Here is a 19,975-nt window from a genome sequence, read left to right as displayed (position 1 = left end):
CCTAGAAGAAGGTAGAAAAACCATCCCAGGCCAGAGACTCCTGATGGCTCATGGCGAGTGGCCCAAGACGGGAGGGGTGCCCTGCAGCACCTTTGTGTTCCTAGCCCAGGGCCTCCAGTAAGTCCCTTTTGTGGGGGACACAGCAGACTGCTCCTTAAGAATGCCCCCAGTGCTCTGTCCTTCCAGTGAAGTCACCTGGTGGACCAGGCTGCAGCCAGCAGGTGCCAGAGGCCCTTTGCAGCAGCCTCTGCTGGGCGCCCCCTTTCTCTGTGCACAACTTCTCTGCCTGTCCAGCACCCAACAGTGAGAGGCTGTGGGTACACTGTGGGTACCCAGGCCTCTCCGACCTAGTGGGATGAAAGGGACATAAAGACAGAACATGCCTCCATGGGGAGGAGGGGGCGACAAAGCCTTTGACCTTAAACCCATTGCTGTAGGGGGTTGTGTAAACAGTACAGAAACGTTTTGGTCCATAGAGGCAAACCCAGAATCAGGAGGATCAGCCGCAATTACAGAATTCCGGATTCCCGACCTGGTATGCAGCATCATAGTTCAACCTGCAATTTCAGTTTGCTTAGACTGTTATTAGGTAGCTTACAAATTTGCTAGGGGAAAAAACCCCTTGAGCAATCTTGAAAAAGATGTGAAATAGCAGGAAAATTACAGAGACATAAATTTATTTATATAATCCCAAGAGAAACATCATCGAAAAGCTTCAAGTTGAAGATAATTCCATTGACAATGAACTTAAAACAAAAACAGAATCATAATTTTTCTGAATTTTGGATAATCTTCAAATATCTCATGGTACCACTGGTGGTGCTGCTGAGCCCTGGTGAACAGGACACAGAAGGTGAACAGAGCGAAAGCCCAGCCTTGAACGGACCAGCTGGCGAGGGCGTAGACGCATCACTGGACGACCTCGCGGAAGTAGCTGGCTGCAGTGATGTATTAAAACAAGCCCCTCCTTGGTATTTTATATCCAGTCTCCTCTGGTTTCCTGAAATTCCTTAGGACGTGATCTGAATGGATGTTTATCAGCATGCCTATCAACCACAAGACAAAACCTGTTAGAAATCAGGGGTCAGGGAGCCAGTCGTCAGCATGCACTGCATACTGGCTCAGGTATCTACTCTGCAAGTAGCCAGTTATAGGTGCAGAACACGAATGCCAATATAAAGGCGTACAATGGTGTGGGCTTTCCAACTCGGATCTGAAAAGGGGGAAATCAAGGTCCACTGCACGTAGTGGACGAGGAACATGGCCAGCAGGATGCAGTTGGGCCAGTGGTTGAGGCGCTCGGCCGGCGGGATGGGCCCGGCGAGGAGCGGCAGGGCCAGCGAGGCAGCTCTTGCACCGCCCAGGCGGCCTGCGCGGGCAGCCGGAAGGCGGAGCGCGCTAACGCGTAGCGCCCTAGGGCGAGCCCAGCAGCTTCGGCAGCACGTAGCACAGGAAGCCCGGGGCGCACTCCAGGTAGGCGAGCGCGTTCAGCAGGAACGTCTTAGCCAGCTCCACTGCGGGGCAGCCGTTCCTGCTGAACGCGCTCGCCTACCTGGAGCGGGAGGCGTGCTCCGGGGCCCGGCCGCGACGGGCCACTTATAGGGCCGCTCTGGGAGGTGGGGCGGGAGGCGCGGTTACCTTAGGTCTGCGCCACCCCGAAAGCCCCGCGGCTGAATCCGCCCCGCACTAGCGGCCCCGAAGCAGCCCACGAGTACTTACTGAGCAATGCTTAATTTCGTAGGGACGTGGGCATCGTAGACAATACAGGGATGAATCTTTTAGCTACTGCACTATAGCCTGTAACATTGAAAGTAACACAGTCCTTTGCTTGTGGAAAAACACTGGATGATGGATTAGAACAGGGTGGACACACTTTCCGTAAAGGGCCAGCTAGTAAATATTTTAGGCTCTGCAGACCGTATGGTCTCTGTCTCAGCTACTCACCTCTGCCGTTGTTGCACAAAAGCAGCCATAGATGGACGTGGCTGTGTTCCACTAAAACTTTATTTGCAAAAAGCAGGCAGTGAGCCAGATTTGGCCCATGGATTGTAGATTGCCAACTGCTGGACTGGTAAAGTAGGATTTACCTCTTTGAAGAAGAGAGGCGGTATTTCACTGACACCAGAGTTTTGGTTTTTGTACTTGCAGGATACCTTTAAAGAAGGAGGCAGTGTGATCAGTGGCTTAGATTATTAGAAGGATGTAAATAATATCCTGTATTGAGTCTCCAGAAGGCAGACTACAATGAGAGGGTCAAAATTATAGGAACGTAGGTATTGGTTCAGGGTAAGGAGGAACTTTCTTATAAGATTTATTCATCTGCCTTGAATAGGAAATGACAAAGTAGAAGCTGTTCCCCACCTGTCAGGGACATTATGGGAGGGGTTCATACACTGTGTAAGAAGGTGAAGTAGAGGCAAGGTTCCTCTCAACTTTCTGCCTACTTACCAGTTGGTCCTAATATATCAAGCAATCTCGCCTCACTTCACCATGAGTTAATTAAAATCATTGTGATCTAGGGGTGGATTTCATTTAATCTTGGAATTCTTTTTTTTCCAACCAATTTTATGCAGAACTCAGATATACAAAACAAATGTGATATTTTATTATATGTGATTTTTACAAATTTATGCTCATGATATTTACTTATGTGTTTGATAGCTGTATTATATATTATCATTGAGGACAATGAAGCTGTTTTGATAAACAGAACTGAATTTAGATGTAGATGAATTTCATTTCGATCCATTTAGATGAATGAGAACTGAAGGTTATCTTCAGGTTCATTCAGTTATACATTTTGTTTTTTTGTGTGAGGTTAAGGAAGAAAAAGATTCTAATAGAATCATAGCTGCAAGTGTTACAGATATTAAAGTAGCTCAATTCTAAATTACTCTTCAATCAGAAGGCAGAATATAGGTTTTATTCTGAGTCTACCTCCCCCCCCGCCCGCCAAAAGAAGATCACTCTGGCAGCACAAGTTAATGTGTGGGCATTCTCCAGTGTGTTAAAATTTCATGTACAGTATATTTGAATATGTATTTTTTTTCATTTCAGTCTCTAAGATAATAAAAATTCAATTTCGTTTAAAAAAATATTTCTCAAATATCCAGCTGCCTCTCTGGAACCGTATCTGGGGAGCAGAGTTTGAAAACCACAGGTTTAGAATCAGACGTGGGCGGAAATCTAAGTTCTGCTACTTACTTGCCACATGCTGGTAACCGTCAGTTTTCCATCTGAAAGATAGGCCTAGAAATACCCACCTTGCTCTAGTTGTGAGGACTGAGTGAGCGTGTAAAACACCCAGCACATAGTAGTCTCCTAATAAATGTCTTCTTTTTTTTTTTCTTTCCTGTGACTTAAAACATAATCACGGCCCTTCTTTTAAATTATATTGTGTGTGGCTGCATTCGATTTCAATAGGTATGGTTTCATTTGCCTTTACTAGAAATTTTCACTATCCTAAAGGAACGCTTGACTGACTAGGATCTCTGCCTGCAGAAATGCCAATTACTCCCCCAAAAGCAGTGGGTTTGGGTGGGCCCCTCACCCTGTGGTTGTGATTCCATCTTCTGGCCTGAGAGTGAAGAGGAGTTTGGAGCAATCCATCCTCCCAGGTGGAGGATAAGAATTTTTTTTAAATTAATTAATTAATTTATTTAGGCTGTGTTGGGTCTTCGTTTCTGTGCGAGGGCTTTCTCTAGTTGCGGCGAGCGGGGGCCACTCTTCATCGCGGTGGGTGGGCTTCTCACTATCGCGGTCTCTCTTGTTGCGGAGCACAGGCTCCAGACGCGCAGGCTCAGTAGTTGTGGCTCACGGGCCCAGTTGCTCCACGGCATGTGGGATCTTCCCAGACCAGGGCTCGAACCTGTGTCCCCTGCATTGGCAGGCAGATTCTCAACCACTGCGCCACCAGGGAAGCCAAGGATAAGAATTTAAGAGGCTTGCTTATTCACACAATCAGAAACAAGGGCAGTGAGTGTTTAGACTTTCCTTATTAGATTTTTATGCCAACTGCCCCATCTCTGTCTGGTCTCTTTAGAAATTAGCAGTAAAAGCCATGTACCAGAAGGGCCAGTGTGCACACCTTTGGAGAAGCAAGGATGTGAACAGCAAGGAAATGAAGGAGGGCTTGTGCCACTTGGCAGCCAGACTGTAGGGTTAAGGAGAAAATCCACAAGACTCAGGAAAAGTAGTGTCCCTTGAAAAAGAAAAGAGAAATAGGCTGAGTCCTTAGGAACCAAAAGTAGTGAGATCCCAGCAAGCCAAGCTGGGCACGGGTGGCCTTGGGATTTCATAGAAAACCCCCAGTAGTTCCCTGACCATTTCAACTGGGGTCATTTGTCTTCAGCAAGTGAAAGCGCTGTGGCTGTTCATATAAGTTTCAGGTTTATGGGTCTCAGGTGCTGAGTGGCCCAAGGAAATTGGTCCTGAAGCCAGGGCCCAGAGGGCAGCCAGACAAGATGCAGGGGGCCCGGGAGGTTGTGGTAGTGAAGTCAAGTTTCATTTAAAATTACTCTTAAACTAATCAGTGGTCTTAAGCAGGAGGTGATAGGACCTGATCTACGTTTTGAAATCTTGCTCTGGCTGCTGCAGGGAGCCTGGATTATACAGGGTGGGAGGGCAGCCGGGAGGAGAACCTGTTGGTGAAACTCATCCATGTCCTAGATGTGGGTGGCTTGGTCTGGGCGTCAGCGAGTTAGGATGCCTTCTCCTTGCCAAGCCCCCGAAGCTTGCTTACTTAATCCAGTAAGGTTATTGGTATTAGGAGTAGTCCTTTCTTTTCATGCCTGAGAACCAGCTGTTGCAGTTCAGGGCGGCTAAGTTTTATATGGTCACACCCTGAACGACTTGAACCCAGGTCAGTCTAAACTCAAAGCTCACACTTCCCTTTCTTCCCTTGCCACAGTCAGGAAAACCAGAGGGCAAGTCCAGATTGTCCAAGTCATAAACCAATAGGAGGTTTTTTGATCCTTTAAACAATTGAACCACATTCTCCTGTAACCAGTGTTTCTTTCTGGGCGGTACAATAAGTTTTATAAGTTAAGATGGAGCTATTGATCTAGTAAAAGGGCTTGACCATTTAAATATTTTGAGGACTTTAAATATAGGTTTGACAATATAAGCACCATGCTCAAGGTAGAGGCTTAAAAATGTTCAAAGACACAATCCCTAAATGACAGTTTCTAAGGTTTTCTAACCAGAAGGGCAGTGCCGAAAAGTTGTTATTCATTTGATTATATCCAAAAGGAGAGAGAGGGAAAACGAGGATAACTCCATGTTCTGGAGAATTAAAAAATATAATTTTCCTTATGATTCTAAATAATGGTGCTCCTGAGTGTCTAGTGAGCAATGCATTACAAACTGGATGCCTATCATTATAAAACAACATCCATGAAACATTAATAATATTGAATATTAAAATGTGATAATTGAATAATAAATTTTTACATAAGGCAGACTAAAACCTCTTCGGTTTAAACGTAGATGTAAATTGCCTAGGTGGACAGTAATATGAGGTCTGGCTAAAATGAATGGGTTTCCCTTTTGCCTCTGGTTCCGGGTCTGTGTGGGCAAAGTGCTGGGAGCTAAGCCCTATGCTTTGGGATGTTTCTTCCTTTGGGGAGTCTCAGGCTTAGCGTCCTGGTTTTCAGTGATTGCAACGAGAAGTCACATTTCTAATGTGGAGGCCGCAGGAAGAGACACCAGGAGTACGAAATAAGGCCAGAATCAAGGGTGTCCAGAGAAGCTGATGGCAGAGTGCATCTCCTGGGGCCTCCAGTGTCCTTGGCCCCTTAGTGCAGATGCTCTGTGCTCTGGAACACAAGCACACAATTAAAAACATTAAAAAAATAAGCAAACACCAATTTGGAGCTTACTGTGTTTTCTCTTATAACTCACTTAATCCTCATAGAACCCTCTAAGATAGGTAGTACTGTTATCTTCACTTTACAAATAACAAATTAAGATGCAAAGAGGTTAAGTACCTCACCCAGGGCCCCAGAAATAGTAAGTTGTATGGCTGGGATTTGATTCAAGGAAGTCTGACACCCAACTCTGTGCTCTTAATGGCTGCTGCCTGATCGCTTCTTAATATCTGTGAACTGTTGAATTGAGTATCTGGTGCTTTGACTTTTTAGGATAGAATACTGCGTTTGCTTATGCCAGGGATTTTCAGAGTTAAGTTGCTGAAAGCTTTTCTGGGATCCCTTATTTTATTGTCTGTAATATTGTTAGAATTACCACATCTGCTTTCAAAATTAGTAATACCCCCAATCTACTGCCTCCTGAACATTCTATTCATTTATTTTATTTTTCTTCATAGCACTTATCACCATCTACCTTGATTTATTTTTGCTTTTGCCTGCCACCCCTGACTAGAGTGCAGGCTTCTGAGCCTTGTGTACTGCTTAGTCTCCAGCAAGGAGAACCCTGCCTGGCACAAAGGAGATGCTCAGTACAGATATGAAGATTCATGTCAAGTACATTGGTGCCTTCATCTTGGCCATCTAAAATCCTTGAACCTTTCAAAAGGCTTGCCGCTCCATTCCACCCTTACTGCATGGGGCAGTGAAACATCTCAGGGGCATCAGGAGCCTGGAAGTTGTAATACTAAGGCTGAGCTCTTCTAATTGTCATGTGTATGGAAAATTCTTTTGCTTAAAGTTAATGAGAAAGACCTCTTACCACCTTAAAGAAAAGACCTCTTTCCACCTTAAAAAATACACTTCATGTCTCCCAGAATCCTCTGTACTCTTAAAAATCTATTCCACTCCTTATAAATCAGAATTTGGCAGACCTCTGCCATGCATGAGGAGGCTGGTGCCTGTGTTCAGTTTCTGGTGCCCAGATACCTTTTCCTAGGTACTTAGAGTAGAATACTCTAGCTGGGAAAAGGCTTTTCTGTGTAGAAGGTCACAGGGACTTGTCAAAAGTGTTATTTGTGGTAGGTCAGAGATATTGCATTCAGCATGGGTTTTTATTGGCCTTTAGTAGTCAGAATATTTGTTGAACTCTGAAATACTTGTGAACCTGCTTTACAGTTTGTTTGACTTCATTTTCCTTCATTTGTTCTTAACGATTAAAAGTATGGGCTCTCAAGTCCAAAAGATTTGGGTTCAAATCCAGGTTCTGTCACATTACTAGCTGGTATCTGTTTCCCCATCTCTAAATTGAGGCTAATAATACCACTGTAAATCAGAACACATCACTCTTCCATTTAACCGTTTTAAGGGACTATCCCTCTTGCTGAGATGACGTTGTCTCAACCACTGTATCAATTAGGATTGGAATTGTTTGGAAAATAGTGGCTTTGACAAGATAGATTTTTTAAAAAATAAATATTTATTTATTTATTTATGGCTGCATTGGGTCTTTGTTGCTGCATGCAGGCTTTCTCTAGTTGTGGTGAGCAGGGGTTACTCTTCGTTGTGGTATGTGGGCTTCTCGTTGCGGTGGCTTCTCGTTGTGGAGCATGGGCTCTAAGAGTGCGGACGTCAGTAGTTGCGGTGCATGGACTCAGTAGTTGTGGTGCACGGGCTTAGTTGCTCTGCGGCATGTGGGATCTTCCCGGACCAGAGATCAAACCCCTGTCTCCTGCATCGACAGGCAGATTCTTAACCACTGCGCTACCAGGGAAGTCCCGACAAGACAGATTCTTTCCCCCCCCCCTTAGGTAGGTAACTCCAGAAGTCATTAGGTCCCCAAGATGCTTTTGCTTTTGTGTGTGGACTCTAAACTCATGGTTCAAAATTGCTGCCAGAGCTCCTGCCACCACTTCTGCATTCCAGGCAGCAGGACAGAGAAAGGGCAGAAGAGTGTACTTCCCTCATGGGAGACTTTTGGGACTTTCTGATTATATTTAATTGATCAGAACTTGGTCACATTGCTATACCTAGCTGCAAAGGAACCTGGCGAATATATCATTTTTTCACTCAGAAACAGAATTCTCTGCAACTACATTCAGCCATTCCTCACATACCTGTATCTCTCTGGGTCCACTTCTCTTGAGATTACTAGCAAGGGTATTCTTCTCTGCTTTGTATATCTTTTCTGTATAGTTTCCTTTATTCATACTTTCGGCTTCCTCATACATTTAGGTTCCTATGATTCTTCATGGTCATGAAGTTACTTAATGCCTTTGTTTTTTGTGTTCTCTCAGTTTCACTTCCTACTGCTAACTGCTTCATCTTCTCAGTACTTTTCCATTCATATTTTGGAGAGCGAGAATGATTGGTCTAGGCTAGCCTAGCTCTTCCTGCTGGGCCCCTCCGTGGTTATTGGCCAGCTGGAGGACGGACGGCCCACTAATTTAATCAGCTGTGGTGATCTTGCTTATGGGTCTTTTTATCTGCAAGCGTGTGCAGGCAGAGCAGGCTTTATAATGTGACCAGCATGCTTGCTCCTTCACAAATGGAACTTCCTTTGGCAGGGAGTTAGAGATAAATCTTAAAATGATAAACCTTAAAATTAAAAATCTTAACATGAATGAATTTTAGATAGTGTGTAGACAGTCAACAAATATCAGTAACTGACATCTGATTGAGAAGTGATTATCTAAAAGTACAGGAGGGTATTTAAGGCACACACCAGTATTCCTCAAATGCTTGCGTATCCTGTGATATTTCTTGCTTTTATTCATGCTGTCACTTTTATCTGGAATGATCTTTTCCTCTTCCGTTACTCCCTTTCTCCTAGCTAACTCCCAATCTTTTAAGACTATTTGGGGATCCCCCCCCTACAAAGTCTTTCTGACACTCCTGTAATGGGTTCGGTGCTCCTACTCAGGTTCTCTAAAACTCTTTGTGCATACCTCTTATTTTGCTGGACATGTTTATCATGCCATTCTCTGTCACAGGTCTGTTAAATAACTGCTCTCTCCTGAGCTGGAAGACTGTTGATGCCAGGGTTGGTCTTATTTATCGTTGTATGTCTAATATCTGCTTGCCTAGCAATGCCTGACACATTAGTGATGCTCAGCAAAATTTTTTTCTTTTTCTTGGATTGAAATTTTTTTTTATCCTTAGTTCATGACAAAAAGTAAAAGGAATAAATCTGCCAAGGTAAATTGAACTAATTATTTTAATCTGGTAAATTAGAAGGACATTTCTTTCCTGCTTCCAGTACTTCTTTAATCAGAATTTTCAGAAAGAGAACTGTTCTTATCTTCAGTATTGAGCCAAGATTCTGCTCTTGTTTAGAAATTACACATGACTTTTAGTGCCGTTTTGCAGAAGATTGGCTAAAATTTTGCCGGCATGAGATCTATAGATTCCGATATGACTGTTTATGTTTGTGTTTGATTTTTTTTTGCTAGGTGACTTTTCAAATCTCTGAGATTATTTCTGCTAGATGTCTTTTCAAATATTTGCATTTGAATTTCACAAAGAGATCATGTGCTGAAGATATTATTTTTTAACAAGTGAGGGCAGTGATTCCTTTTTGGATTAACTGGTTGAACCCTTACATACTTCATCCCTGGACAGTTGTAGATTGCTTGGGAAGTATAGATGCTCTTGGGATGATGGTGGTACCGTTAAAATTGAAAACATTTTGGAAAATGCCGAAAGACCAGTTTTGCTAGTTTTGCTTTAGACGGAAATGTTTCTTTCCAGGTTGATTATCACTATCCTTTTTCCTAGCCTGAGGAAGCTATAACATTGACGTTGAGGAGCAAACTCCTCCACGTTTTGTAAACAAAAATTCATTTTATTTTGTAAATACAAGTTTGAGTTTTTTAGAAAAGTTAACTTATTTCCCAGTGGGGAAAGTAACCTTTCGAGTGTGCCAAGGGAGTTGTTAAATAATGCACTGTTAATGTTTTCAGCGGCTACACTAAAAGAAGGCGATGCGGGTTCTGAAGTCGGTGGCGTTCCCAAGGGTTTGTTTCTGTGTCTGGAGGAGTGACTACAGCATAATGACAGATGTAATCTTTACTCAGAGACGATTCCACCCACTCAGGACTCTGGAGCACCTACGCACCTTGGAACGCACTGAATTGATCTCTCCACAGTTTCCCAAATCCTGCACCTTTGCCTCCAGCCCACTTGTTTTGGGATGCTGTCAAGAGAAAATGCTAGATCTTAGCTTTACTTGGGAGTAGGTGATCCAGGCATGGGCCTCATTTGAAGGTGATTTACTGCTCTCCCTACCCCCGTCTTGTCACCCCAGTTCTGACACATACTCGCGGTACTCAGAAGCGTTGACTTGGCTATATTAACCTTTTATTTTCATCACGTGCAAAATTACAGAGGAGAAAATAAGGAAACATGACTGTCACCTTGCCCTATATCAGAATGAGGGATTGCATGGCATATCAAAATATTCTAAAAACAGCTCCTTTAGAAAAAGAAAATTAATGTGTTTTTTCATCCCCTGATGGAACAGAAATTTATGTCTTGAAATCAAGTTTTTTCCAGACTGTATAGTATTTTCTGCTGTCTTGTTGAAGATTTTTTTTCTCCTTTATTTTCATGCTTACCTTTTGAAATTTCTTAGGGAAAACAACAGTAAAATGTAAGTAATCATATTAATTTCAAATTGAGTATTCGTTTTCTCTTTCTCGGGATTAGACTTTTTTTTCTGTAGCCCTGTCTTAACAGATTTTAACCCATCTGTGACTTGTTCTTGACAGCACTTCTTTTTTGCACTTTCATCAGATGAGGCAGCAAAGAAGGTGAGATTATTCTGAAGGTTATTGCTTTTGAAATAATATCCTTTCGTTCTTCCTCAGGCGAGTCTAGATGGAGATTTATGAATGCTGATATAGAGGCTACTGGGTCAGAGTTTATCTAGGGTAGAGATCCATTCTTTCCTCGGGGATGATTACTCATCTTTCATTCCAAGCTATGCGTTCTGTCCCCTGGGTTTTTAAAATGGGTTCTTGCCAATAGAGCATCTATATACGGAAAGAATATGAACTAATCATTTAAAATTTATAACCATTTCCTATAGCGTGACCCAAAGAAGTTTCGTCATGCTTTTAAATATCTCATTTTATTCGACTCCCTCTAATGAGAGTAAAGAAGGCCGTTCCTGAGAACATTACTGTTAGAATGAATTTGGAGTTTGAGCAATAGATGTGCTGCTTGGTTTGAGGTCAGATGTTCAGGGATAAGGCAGTATTTGTAAGGATTAGAGGTTAGAGAGAAGGAGGAAATACGGCTAGTGAGAAAAAAATTACACAAAATAAGTTGAGGGTTTTCAAGGGTAATAATTTTGGCAATCCCAGTAACAGTACTTGTACATTTTGGGAGTGTGAAGAGGAAGGATTGGAAAGTAGGTTTTTAGTAACTGAAGAATAAATACGTCTCCCCCCTTTAAAAGATCAAGCTCTTTTTAAGATTAAGCTCTTAAAAAGAGCTCTAATGACAAATGCTGGGGCTCTTTCTTTTAAGGCCCCGGGGAAACCCGCTTGTTAAAACTGAGTATTTCTCAGAGTATTGCTCTGTACCAGTTAGGGTTAGTCGGTTGAGAGAGACACACAGTCTTTAAGCAAGTTAGGTTTATTTCTGTTTCACGTACACAGTCTGGAGGAGGCAGGTATGGCAGCTCCACTGCCCTTTGAGTCTCCAGGCTTGCTCATCCTTGGGCTTTACTTCCCGTGTCTACTGTTCTTGGGGCTCCTCCCAATCCAAGGCCCCTGCTGGGGCTACATGAAGTCTCAATTGCAGAAAAAGAAGTAGGAAAGGCAGAAGAGTAAAAGGGTCCTTCTCAGAGTCAGTTCACCTTACGCATCTCATTACAGAGAACTGAGTCACGCGACAGTCCCCAGCTCCAAGGATGGCGGGGAAATAGACTCTTTTGTTTCAGGTGACATAAAATAAGATAGTTATCTTTCACTTGGGGAAAATAACCTTTCCAGCTTACTGGGAGAGTTGTTAAATAATTCATTTTGTATAAAAGTAAAAATCAGGGTAATTTCCAAAGGTAGAAGGGAGAATAAACGTTGGGCAAGGTAATGAGTATTCTGTCATTCATCTCTGAGGAGGCCAGTGGCCTTGCCCTGGGGTGTTTCCAGTAGTGTATTTTATGCAGAATAAAGAAACCCAATAGTGCCATGGTGGTAATGATACCTTAATAATAGAAATGATCCCCAGTATTAAATCGTCAGCCATTCATTTGAACAGTAGCACCTGGAACTTTTTGAAAGTTTAGAGTTTAAGAACTTTGCACAACAAATTATCTCATGAGTTTGGTTTTTCCATTGCTGTAATTTTTAATTTGGAATGTCCATGCAATAGCCTTGGCTTTCAATATTTTCCTTACCAATTCCTTTAATCATACAGAATTAGTTTCTTATGGCTATCTGAAGAGGCTGGATCATTTTGCAGAATCAGTCTGATATGAGTTTTTGGCCTTCTCTTCCAAAAGAACATCTCTTTGGAAGCCTTTTGGCTACCATGGGAATCGGGGATCTTGTGTCTCTGCTTCCTTGGTGCAGCGGATATAACCATGATTGCCAGATTTAGGCATTATAAACTTCACGGAGAAGCTTTTGCTTGCCAACAGTAAACCATAATAACAGTGTTGGACTGTATAAAGTTAGAGTTCTTTTGACTACATACCCATTTAATGTGCTAAAAATATTCCTCCAGTTAAAGAAAAGACAATAAATCAATACCTGTGTTTGGTATACATGGTATTGTGAGTGGAAATGAGTTTTAGGAGTCTGAACTTGATTTGGGAATGAGAAGCTGTGAACTCTAATTTGAGTCATTGATATTTTGAGACCAAGGACCTCAGTCTTCTCTTTAAATTCAGCCCATTCAAAACTTTTAGTATATAACTATGAGCTTTTACTTTTCTTTTTTTTTTTTTTTAACAAAGGTTACTTTTCTGTAAGCATTGTAGACATTTATGATCTAGTAAGAATTGAACTAAAAAAAAAAGTGCTTATAAAACTACTTCTAGCAGTCAAATAATTAATCATTGAAAATTAGATATTAGAGCAGGATTTAAAGAAATGAAATCAAACCAATACAATAAATCACATTCCTTAAATTATGCTATTGAATTAGAGATTGAAGTATCTGCTTTATAGTCCCATGATAAAGCACTATGCTACACACTTTATTATCTCTGTTTTATTTGAGCTGGCCTAGAAAAAGCAGAGAGAAGGAAAAAAATTAAGCCACTTGCTCATAAAGCAGGTGTCAAAAGACAACAGATTCTCTTTAGAGAGAGAAGCAAGACAAGAGGGGAGAAGTCAGTTCTATGGGACAAACATTTAGTTGTAATCTCTTATTTTAATCTTGTAGAGAATGTCTGAATGTATCCAGATCTCATTTGCTGTCTGTAGAATTGGCATTTACACGGTAAGCAATGTATATTTTTTCGGTACCAAGTGTCATGAAAATATAAATGAAGAACCAAGTACTGGAGAGTGTATGGAGCTATGGGAATTGTCCTCCTCTGCTGGTGGGAGTGTAAATTTATACAGCCACTTTGGAAAACAATAAAGTTGAGTACCAGAAAGTTCTATGACCCGAGCAAATCTACTCCTAGATGTGTACTTCAGAGAAATTGTTGTGTAATTATAAGAAGACCTGTGCAGGGAAAGTTCCAGCAGAAGTATTCATAAAAGGAAAATATTAGAAATAATACAAATGTCCATCAGTAATAGATAGGATTAATAAATTGTGGCATTTTAATTAATTTCATAGGCTACCATACAGCAGCAAACATTATAAACTAAAAGTAATCTATATGAACTACAGCTATAATACACAGTGGTTACATTTTACAAATAGAATGTTGATTAAAGAACAAATCACAGGAAAATACATGCAGTATGATTTGATTTCTACAAAGTTTGAAAACGGCAACACTAAGCAATACATTGTTTTAAGGTTACATAAGTAGACAGATAAATTATAAAGAAATGTAAAAATTCAGATGTCGTTACCTCTAGGGCAGCAGTTCTCTACGGGGGACGATTTTGCCCTCCAGGGGCTATGTGGCAATGGCTGGAGACGTTTCTGGTTGCTTCTCCTGAGGGTGGTGGTGGCATGCTACTGGCGTCCACTGGGCGGAGGCCAGGGTGTTGCTAAACATCCAGCAATAAATACACTGGGTAAGCACTTAGTAGTTATCTGGCCCAGAATGTCAGCAGGGCTGAGGCTGAGAAATTCTGCTCTAGGGAAGGGGAGGCGAGGAAAAGGCTTTAAAAGTTTTAGTGATGTTCTGCTTCTTAACTTGAATGGTGGGCACATGGTGTTGGCTTTATAGTTACTCTTTAAACAACATATTTGCTTCATATACTTTTTTGTATGTATGATATACTTCACAACACAACAATATAGAAAATGTTAGTGTGTTTTGGATTTTTTTTTTTTTTTTTTACAGGAGTCTGTCGGTTGACTCCAGTGCCATGAGCCAGCGCATTTCGTAATTCAGAAATATAGGGGTGTGTCTATGTAGATGACCATTAAGGAACTTTTCTAATGTAAAGACTCAGTGACAAAGTGTCTTGACTTTTTACCTTTGAAGGCCTAGGGAGGGGATTCTGAGAGTGAACAGGAAATGGAATGATGTTTACTTTTGAAGACCAAATTATTTTCTGTGGAAGGGTTTAAAAAGACTTAGGGTGATTTTGTTTCTCATCCACCTTGCACAGAGGAGTGTGAATATGTGTGCACAAGAAGCTTAAGGAAATTGTTTAGAATGAATGGAGCAAGAGCTCTGAGTAACGGATGTGACCACAGACTGCCTAGCTGTGCTTGTCCTTGTAGCTTCCACTGCATCTGGCACGCGGTAGGTGCTCAGTAGCCATCTGTTCAGTTACATTGGTGTGAACACCGTTTTCAGTCTTGCCTTAGTTTGAACTTAAAAAAAGCACATTTTCTTTATTCCTTTTCTCACTTGTGTTAGCTGCTTGTCTCAGCCGAGTATCTTTTTATGTATTTTAAGTTTTCCCTCAAGATGCTGGATTTTGTATATGATATTTGCCATCTCAAAACAAAATTGGGTGATATTTATCCCCAGTTAGATGAATAGATTACTTGGGGCTAGACATGTTTTCTGTTGTTTATCTGAAGTTACTTTGTTAGTATTTTTGTTGTTGTTGTTGATGGGGTGGGGGGGTCCTCTGGGAAGCAGATGCCAAATTGGAATCAGGAGTGCCGGAGAAAAATTAGAGAAATGTCAGTGAAGGATGAGGAGGAGGGAACAGGAGGGAGTAGGGAGAGCCTTCAGACCATGCTGAGTGTCCGAGTCCTGTGGAAGGAGAGCGGGAAGGAGGACGACCAGGGAGGAGGAGCTTTACACTGCAGTGCGGTTCCGCGGAAGTCTTGCGTGGGCTGGCGGGACCTCCTTGAGCAAAGCTGCCTGTTTGAGGGGGTCCCATGATGCGCAGGAAAGGCCCGACTCCAGGACCTCCGAGTGCCCGGGCACTGGCTGGCAGCAGCCCAGCAGAAGTACCGCCTCAGCACGAACGCCTGCAGCTGTGGCCGCTCGAGGCTGTCGGCCGGCTGTGCTTCTCTAGACGGGAGATCTGAGTGTGGACACCACAGGGAGTCAGGACAACAGTGTATTTACCACTAGAACCTGAGAACACTGGGACTGTTGATGTCAGGGATGGTGCTTGGTCATCCTCGATTACCTAGCACTTAGCCTGGGCCTGGGATCGTGCAGGTGCTCGTCTCTGCGTATTTAATGAAGAAGCTCTTGCTGTGGACTAACTCCAAGGCAGACGAAAATTATCCCTAAAGGAGAGCGCTGTGGAGAGATTTGTCCTCCTACCCGGAATTCACGTGTCGAAGCCCTAACCCGCAGTGTGATGGTGTTTGGAGACGGGGCCTTTGGGAGGAAATTAGGTTTAGATACAGTCGTGTGGGGGTGGGGTCCTTGTGAGGGGATTAGCCCTTAGAAGAGACATCAGAGGGTTTGCTCTCTCTCTTTCCCTGTGCTGTGAATCAGGAAGGCGGCTTTCTATGAGCCAGGGAAAGAGCTGTTACCAGAACCCGACTGTGTGGCACCCTGATCTCGGACTTCTAACTCTAAAACTGTGAGAAATATCTGTCGTTGAAGCCACCCATTCTATCATAATTTGTTATAGCAGCCCAAGCAGACTAAAACAGGGAGGGGAAAAAAAAATCTTGTGAATTGTAAATAAAGAACATAAACACACATGAAAAACTTAGTAGTACCTGTTGAAAAGAAATGCTAAGTTTTAAGTAAAACAAAGTAGAGGAGGAAACTAAAGATTATGGGTGAATGTCTGAGATGATGGTGATAGGTAGTTGACATGACTTTTATTTCTATATGCCTCTAACGTTGCTAAAAAGCAGCTGATTAAGCACTTAACTAAGGAGAAAAAAGCCGTACTTCTTACATATTTGGGATCCGTAATCTGAAATGAGCCAAGACCAAAATGGAATGTATACAGGACAGACACGCTGAAAACTTCCAAGGTATAAAAGTAAATGTGGTGGGCTTCCCTGGTGGCACAGTGGTTAAGAATCCGCCTGCCAATGCAAAGGACACGGCTTTGAGCCCTGGTCTGGGAAGATGCCACATGCCACGGAGCAACTAAGCCCGTGCGCCACAACTACTGAGCCTGCGCTGTAGAGCCCACGAGCCACAACTACTGAGCCCGCATGCCTTAACTGCTGAAGCCTGCACACCTAGAGCCCATGCTCCCCAACAAGAGAAGCTGCCACAATGAGAAGCCTGCGCACCGCAACAAAGAGTAGCCCCTGCTCGCCGCAACTCGAGAAAAGCCTGCTCGCAGCAACAAAGACCCAACACAGCCAAAAATAAATAAATAAAATAATTTATTAAAAAAAAAAAAAAGTAAATGTGTTGTATGCAGGTGAGTGCATACTGAACCTTAAATATTAAACAGTTTAATAAAAACCATTACTCAGAGAAAACAAAGGCTGTCCTTTGCATGACATCCACTTTTCTTTCCAGTGTTTGGAGGGGACAGAGCTTTCTCTAGACATCGAAAGGAAATGATGCTTGTTTAGAGTGCCTTAACTCAGGAAGCTGAAGAAAACAAAGCCTACCTCAGTTTTCTAGGCAGGGATCTTAAGGCGTGGGTAGAGAAACTTACGCACTATCAGTGATGGAGTGATAGCGGCTCCCAAACCCAAATGCTGGGACAAATTGAAACAGAGCAAAACAGAAAAAGGTCTTTAGATGAAGCATCTGCTCTGAGGAGATAACTCCCTTTCCTGTGCCATGTAGCACAGGACAGAGTGTGTGTTCTCTCAAATGGGATACCGTGACGTCTCACAAAGAGGTAATTTAGTTTTTGAAACAAAAGAAGACCTGTTATGTGAATCTAGACTATTTTGGGTATTAAACAACATTCACTGGGTTCTGGTCGGGAAGAAGAAGGGGAAGTAAGTCCAGGCCAAGAGTTTACATCACTATTGTGGGTCTATGGTTTTTTTGAAATTCGAGCAATGGCAACAGGCCATACTTGAGAAAGTGATCTTGAAATGAACCTTTGGCAGTCAGGTGTGGATTAACTCTGGGCTAGAGGGCATGCTAGGGCATAGTTTAGGACTTCCCTTTGGAATGTCAGGGTAAATGCCCTCAAAGGGACTTGCGGTTGTTCCCAGACGTCTCTGAATTGGGAACTGTTACTGTTATGAGAGCCAGAGCACCGTGGTGGACAACCAGCTGGTGGTGGCTAGAAGCAGGGTGAGGGTTGGAGTGGTCATTTGAGCATCTGGCCACCTTCCTTGTTGGAGTGCGAACCCCTTTGGTCAAAACTGAAAGCTCGGAGGCCGAGATGAATGAAGCCGGGCCAGTTAATCTTGCCTCCTCCAGGATGGTACTGTTTGAAGCACACGGACCCTATGGGCTGATTGTTGCCTCTCTGTACCCAACCCCTGCGTGAACTAAAATTCAATCTAGTGATGAATGAGATCTGAACTAAATAATAGCAGTAAAATACTGTGTGTGGCTAGTGATTTTGGTTAATAATAAGAGCTTTAAAAACTCTTTAGGGCTTCCCTGGTGGCGCAGTGGTTGAGAATCTGCCTGCTAATGCAGGGGACGCGGGTTCGAGCCCTGGTCTGGGAGGATCCCACATGCCGCGGAGCGGCTGGGCCCGTGAGCCACAATTGCTGAGCCTGCGCGTCTGGAGCCTGTGCTCCGCAACAAGAGAGGCCGTGACGGTGAGAGGCCCGCGCACCGTGATGAAGAGTGGCCCCCGCTTGCCACAACTAGAGAAAGCCCTAGCACAGAAACGAAGACCCAACATAGCAATCAATCAATCAATTAATCAATAAAAAAATTAAAAAAAAAAAAAAAAAAAAAAACTCTTTAAATTCTTCTTTTGACTTTGCAGGAAGTATCAAATGGTGTTTTACTAGCAGAGAAAACATACATCCTTTAGAGCAATAACAGCGTTTGTGAAAATGGCATGTAGATTCATCCTGAGATACAGATGCATTCAGTGGTGGGTAGTGATTATCCTTTTATCTAGCTGTAACATTTGCTTGTACCTGCCACACAATGCTCATATTCAACTTCTTTTTTATAAATTTTTTTTTTTTTAAACTTTGGGTTTATTTATTTATTTATGGCTGTGTTGGGTCTTTGTTTCTGTGTGAGGGCTTTCTCTACTTGGGGCAAGTGGGGGCCACTCTTCATCGCGGTGCGCGGGCCTCTCACTATCGCGGCCTCTCTTGTTGCGGAGCACAGGCTCCAGACGCGCAGGCTCAGTAATTGTGGCTCACGGGCCTAGTTGCTCCGCGGCACGTGGGATCTTCCCAGACCAGGGCACGAACCCGTGTCCCCTGCATTAGCAGGCAGATTCCCAACCACTGCGCCACCAGGGAAGCCCCAAATTCAACTTCTGTGACTTTTTTTTTTTAAGGAGGGGGCAGGGAGGGCTACCTATTAGAATAAATGGCACAACAGTTATATATCATTATTAATAATACTATTAGTAATATTGTATATTATTAAAACTTATTTTAATCTAGCTCTCTAAGTCTGAACAAATCCTGCCCTACACTTTGAGTTTTTACAACATGTAGTGCTACTTGTAAGGACACTCTATTTGTTTCCTTTTGCTGCTGAGACAAATTACCACAAATTTAGTAGCTTAAAGCAACATATATTTATTCTCTTATCATTCTGAAGGTCAGAAGTCTGAAGTGGGTCTCGCTGGGCTAAAACCAAGATGTTGGCAGGGCTGCGTTCTTTCTGGAGGCTCTAGAGGACAGTCTGATCCTTACCTTTGGCGGCTGCCTGTATTCCTTTGCTCTTGGCCCCCTTCTAGCAGTGGCATCACTTCAGCTTCTCCATTTGTCACATCTCTGTTTCTGTCATCACATCTTCGCCAACACATCTAATAATCCCCTCTCTCTCTTTATAAGGACCCTAATACTTAAATTGGGCACACCTGGATAATCCAGGCCAACCTTCCCATTCCCATCTCAAGATCCTTAACTTAATCACACCTGTGACGCCCCCGTCTTGCCACGTAAGGTAACATAGTCATGGGTTTTGAGGATTAGGACATGGACATCTCATGCAGGAGGGGAAGGGAAGCAGCATGCTGTGTACCACAGGCACCAAAGAAGAAAGTATAGAGGACGCAGTAAAATCTGTCATCATTCCTGGAGGGAAAGGAAATCAAGGTAGGCAAGTCCTGATGCCGGGTAAATTTAGGATGTTATTGTCAGTAAAACACCAAGGTTAAATATGTGTCAGATAGACTGGCAGTCCCGCCTATGGGCTCTGTAAGTCTTTGCTCTGGGAACAAACTAAAGAGCAGCTTTAATACATGACCATGTGGAGAGGAGTGGTGTTGACTGTCCCTGTTTTTTGTGCTCCTTGAAGGCTCCAGCTTAAATATTTATTGTAAATTGTGTGGGATGCTGAGATGTCTGCAGTCCTAATAAAGAAATGAAAAGCTCCAGGACAAAGGGAGGCACACGTTAATTGAAGAAATTCAGCATAACTGGAGACCTTAATGGAATGCAAATGAATTAAGTTATTGGTTTGGCTG

At 42.9% G+C, this 19,975-nt stretch overlaps 1 protein-coding gene and 1 long non-coding RNA gene across 4 annotated transcripts in view; one reads left to right on the top strand and one right to left on the bottom strand.

Annotated features, from left to right (window-relative positions):
* The window catches only part of ARL15 (ADP ribosylation factor like GTPase 15), a 430,267-nt gene that overhangs the window by 21,677 nt on the left and 388,615 nt on the right, over window positions 1–19,975 (top strand). Inside the window, exons 1-3 of one of the 3 annotated variants that reach the window (XM_057541535.1) lie at window positions 10,499–10,515; window positions 10,634–10,675; window positions 13,260–13,316. The exons of 1 other annotated variant lie outside the window; for it this stretch is intronic. In XM_057541535.1, coding sequence (XP_057397518.1) covers window positions 13,263–13,316 — 54 coding nt within the window. In that variant the 5' untranslated portion in view covers window positions 10,499–10,515; window positions 10,634–10,675; window positions 13,260–13,262. Of the gene's footprint in view, window positions 1–10,498; window positions 10,516–10,633; window positions 10,676–13,259; window positions 13,317–19,975 lie in introns of those variants that run through there. One more of the 3 variants, XM_057541534.1, reaches the window with a different exon arrangement.
* LOC114235676 (uncharacterized) lies at window positions 700–14,003 on the bottom strand. Its single transcript, XR_009007243.1, has 3 exons — window positions 13,907–14,003; window positions 1,945–2,153; window positions 700–1,046 (listed from the first exon to the last, which is right to left on the bottom strand). It is a non-coding gene; the product is annotated as an uncharacterized LOC114235676 (long non-coding RNA).

This window comes from Balaenoptera acutorostrata, chromosome 2, assembly GCF_949987535.1.
Source record: "Balaenoptera acutorostrata chromosome 2, mBalAcu1.1, whole genome shotgun sequence".
Lineage (NCBI taxonomy): Eukaryota > Metazoa > Chordata > Mammalia > Artiodactyla > Balaenopteridae > Balaenoptera > Balaenoptera acutorostrata.
Note: the sequence above shows the minus strand (reverse complement) of the source record. Positions and strands in the feature narration are given on the sequence as shown.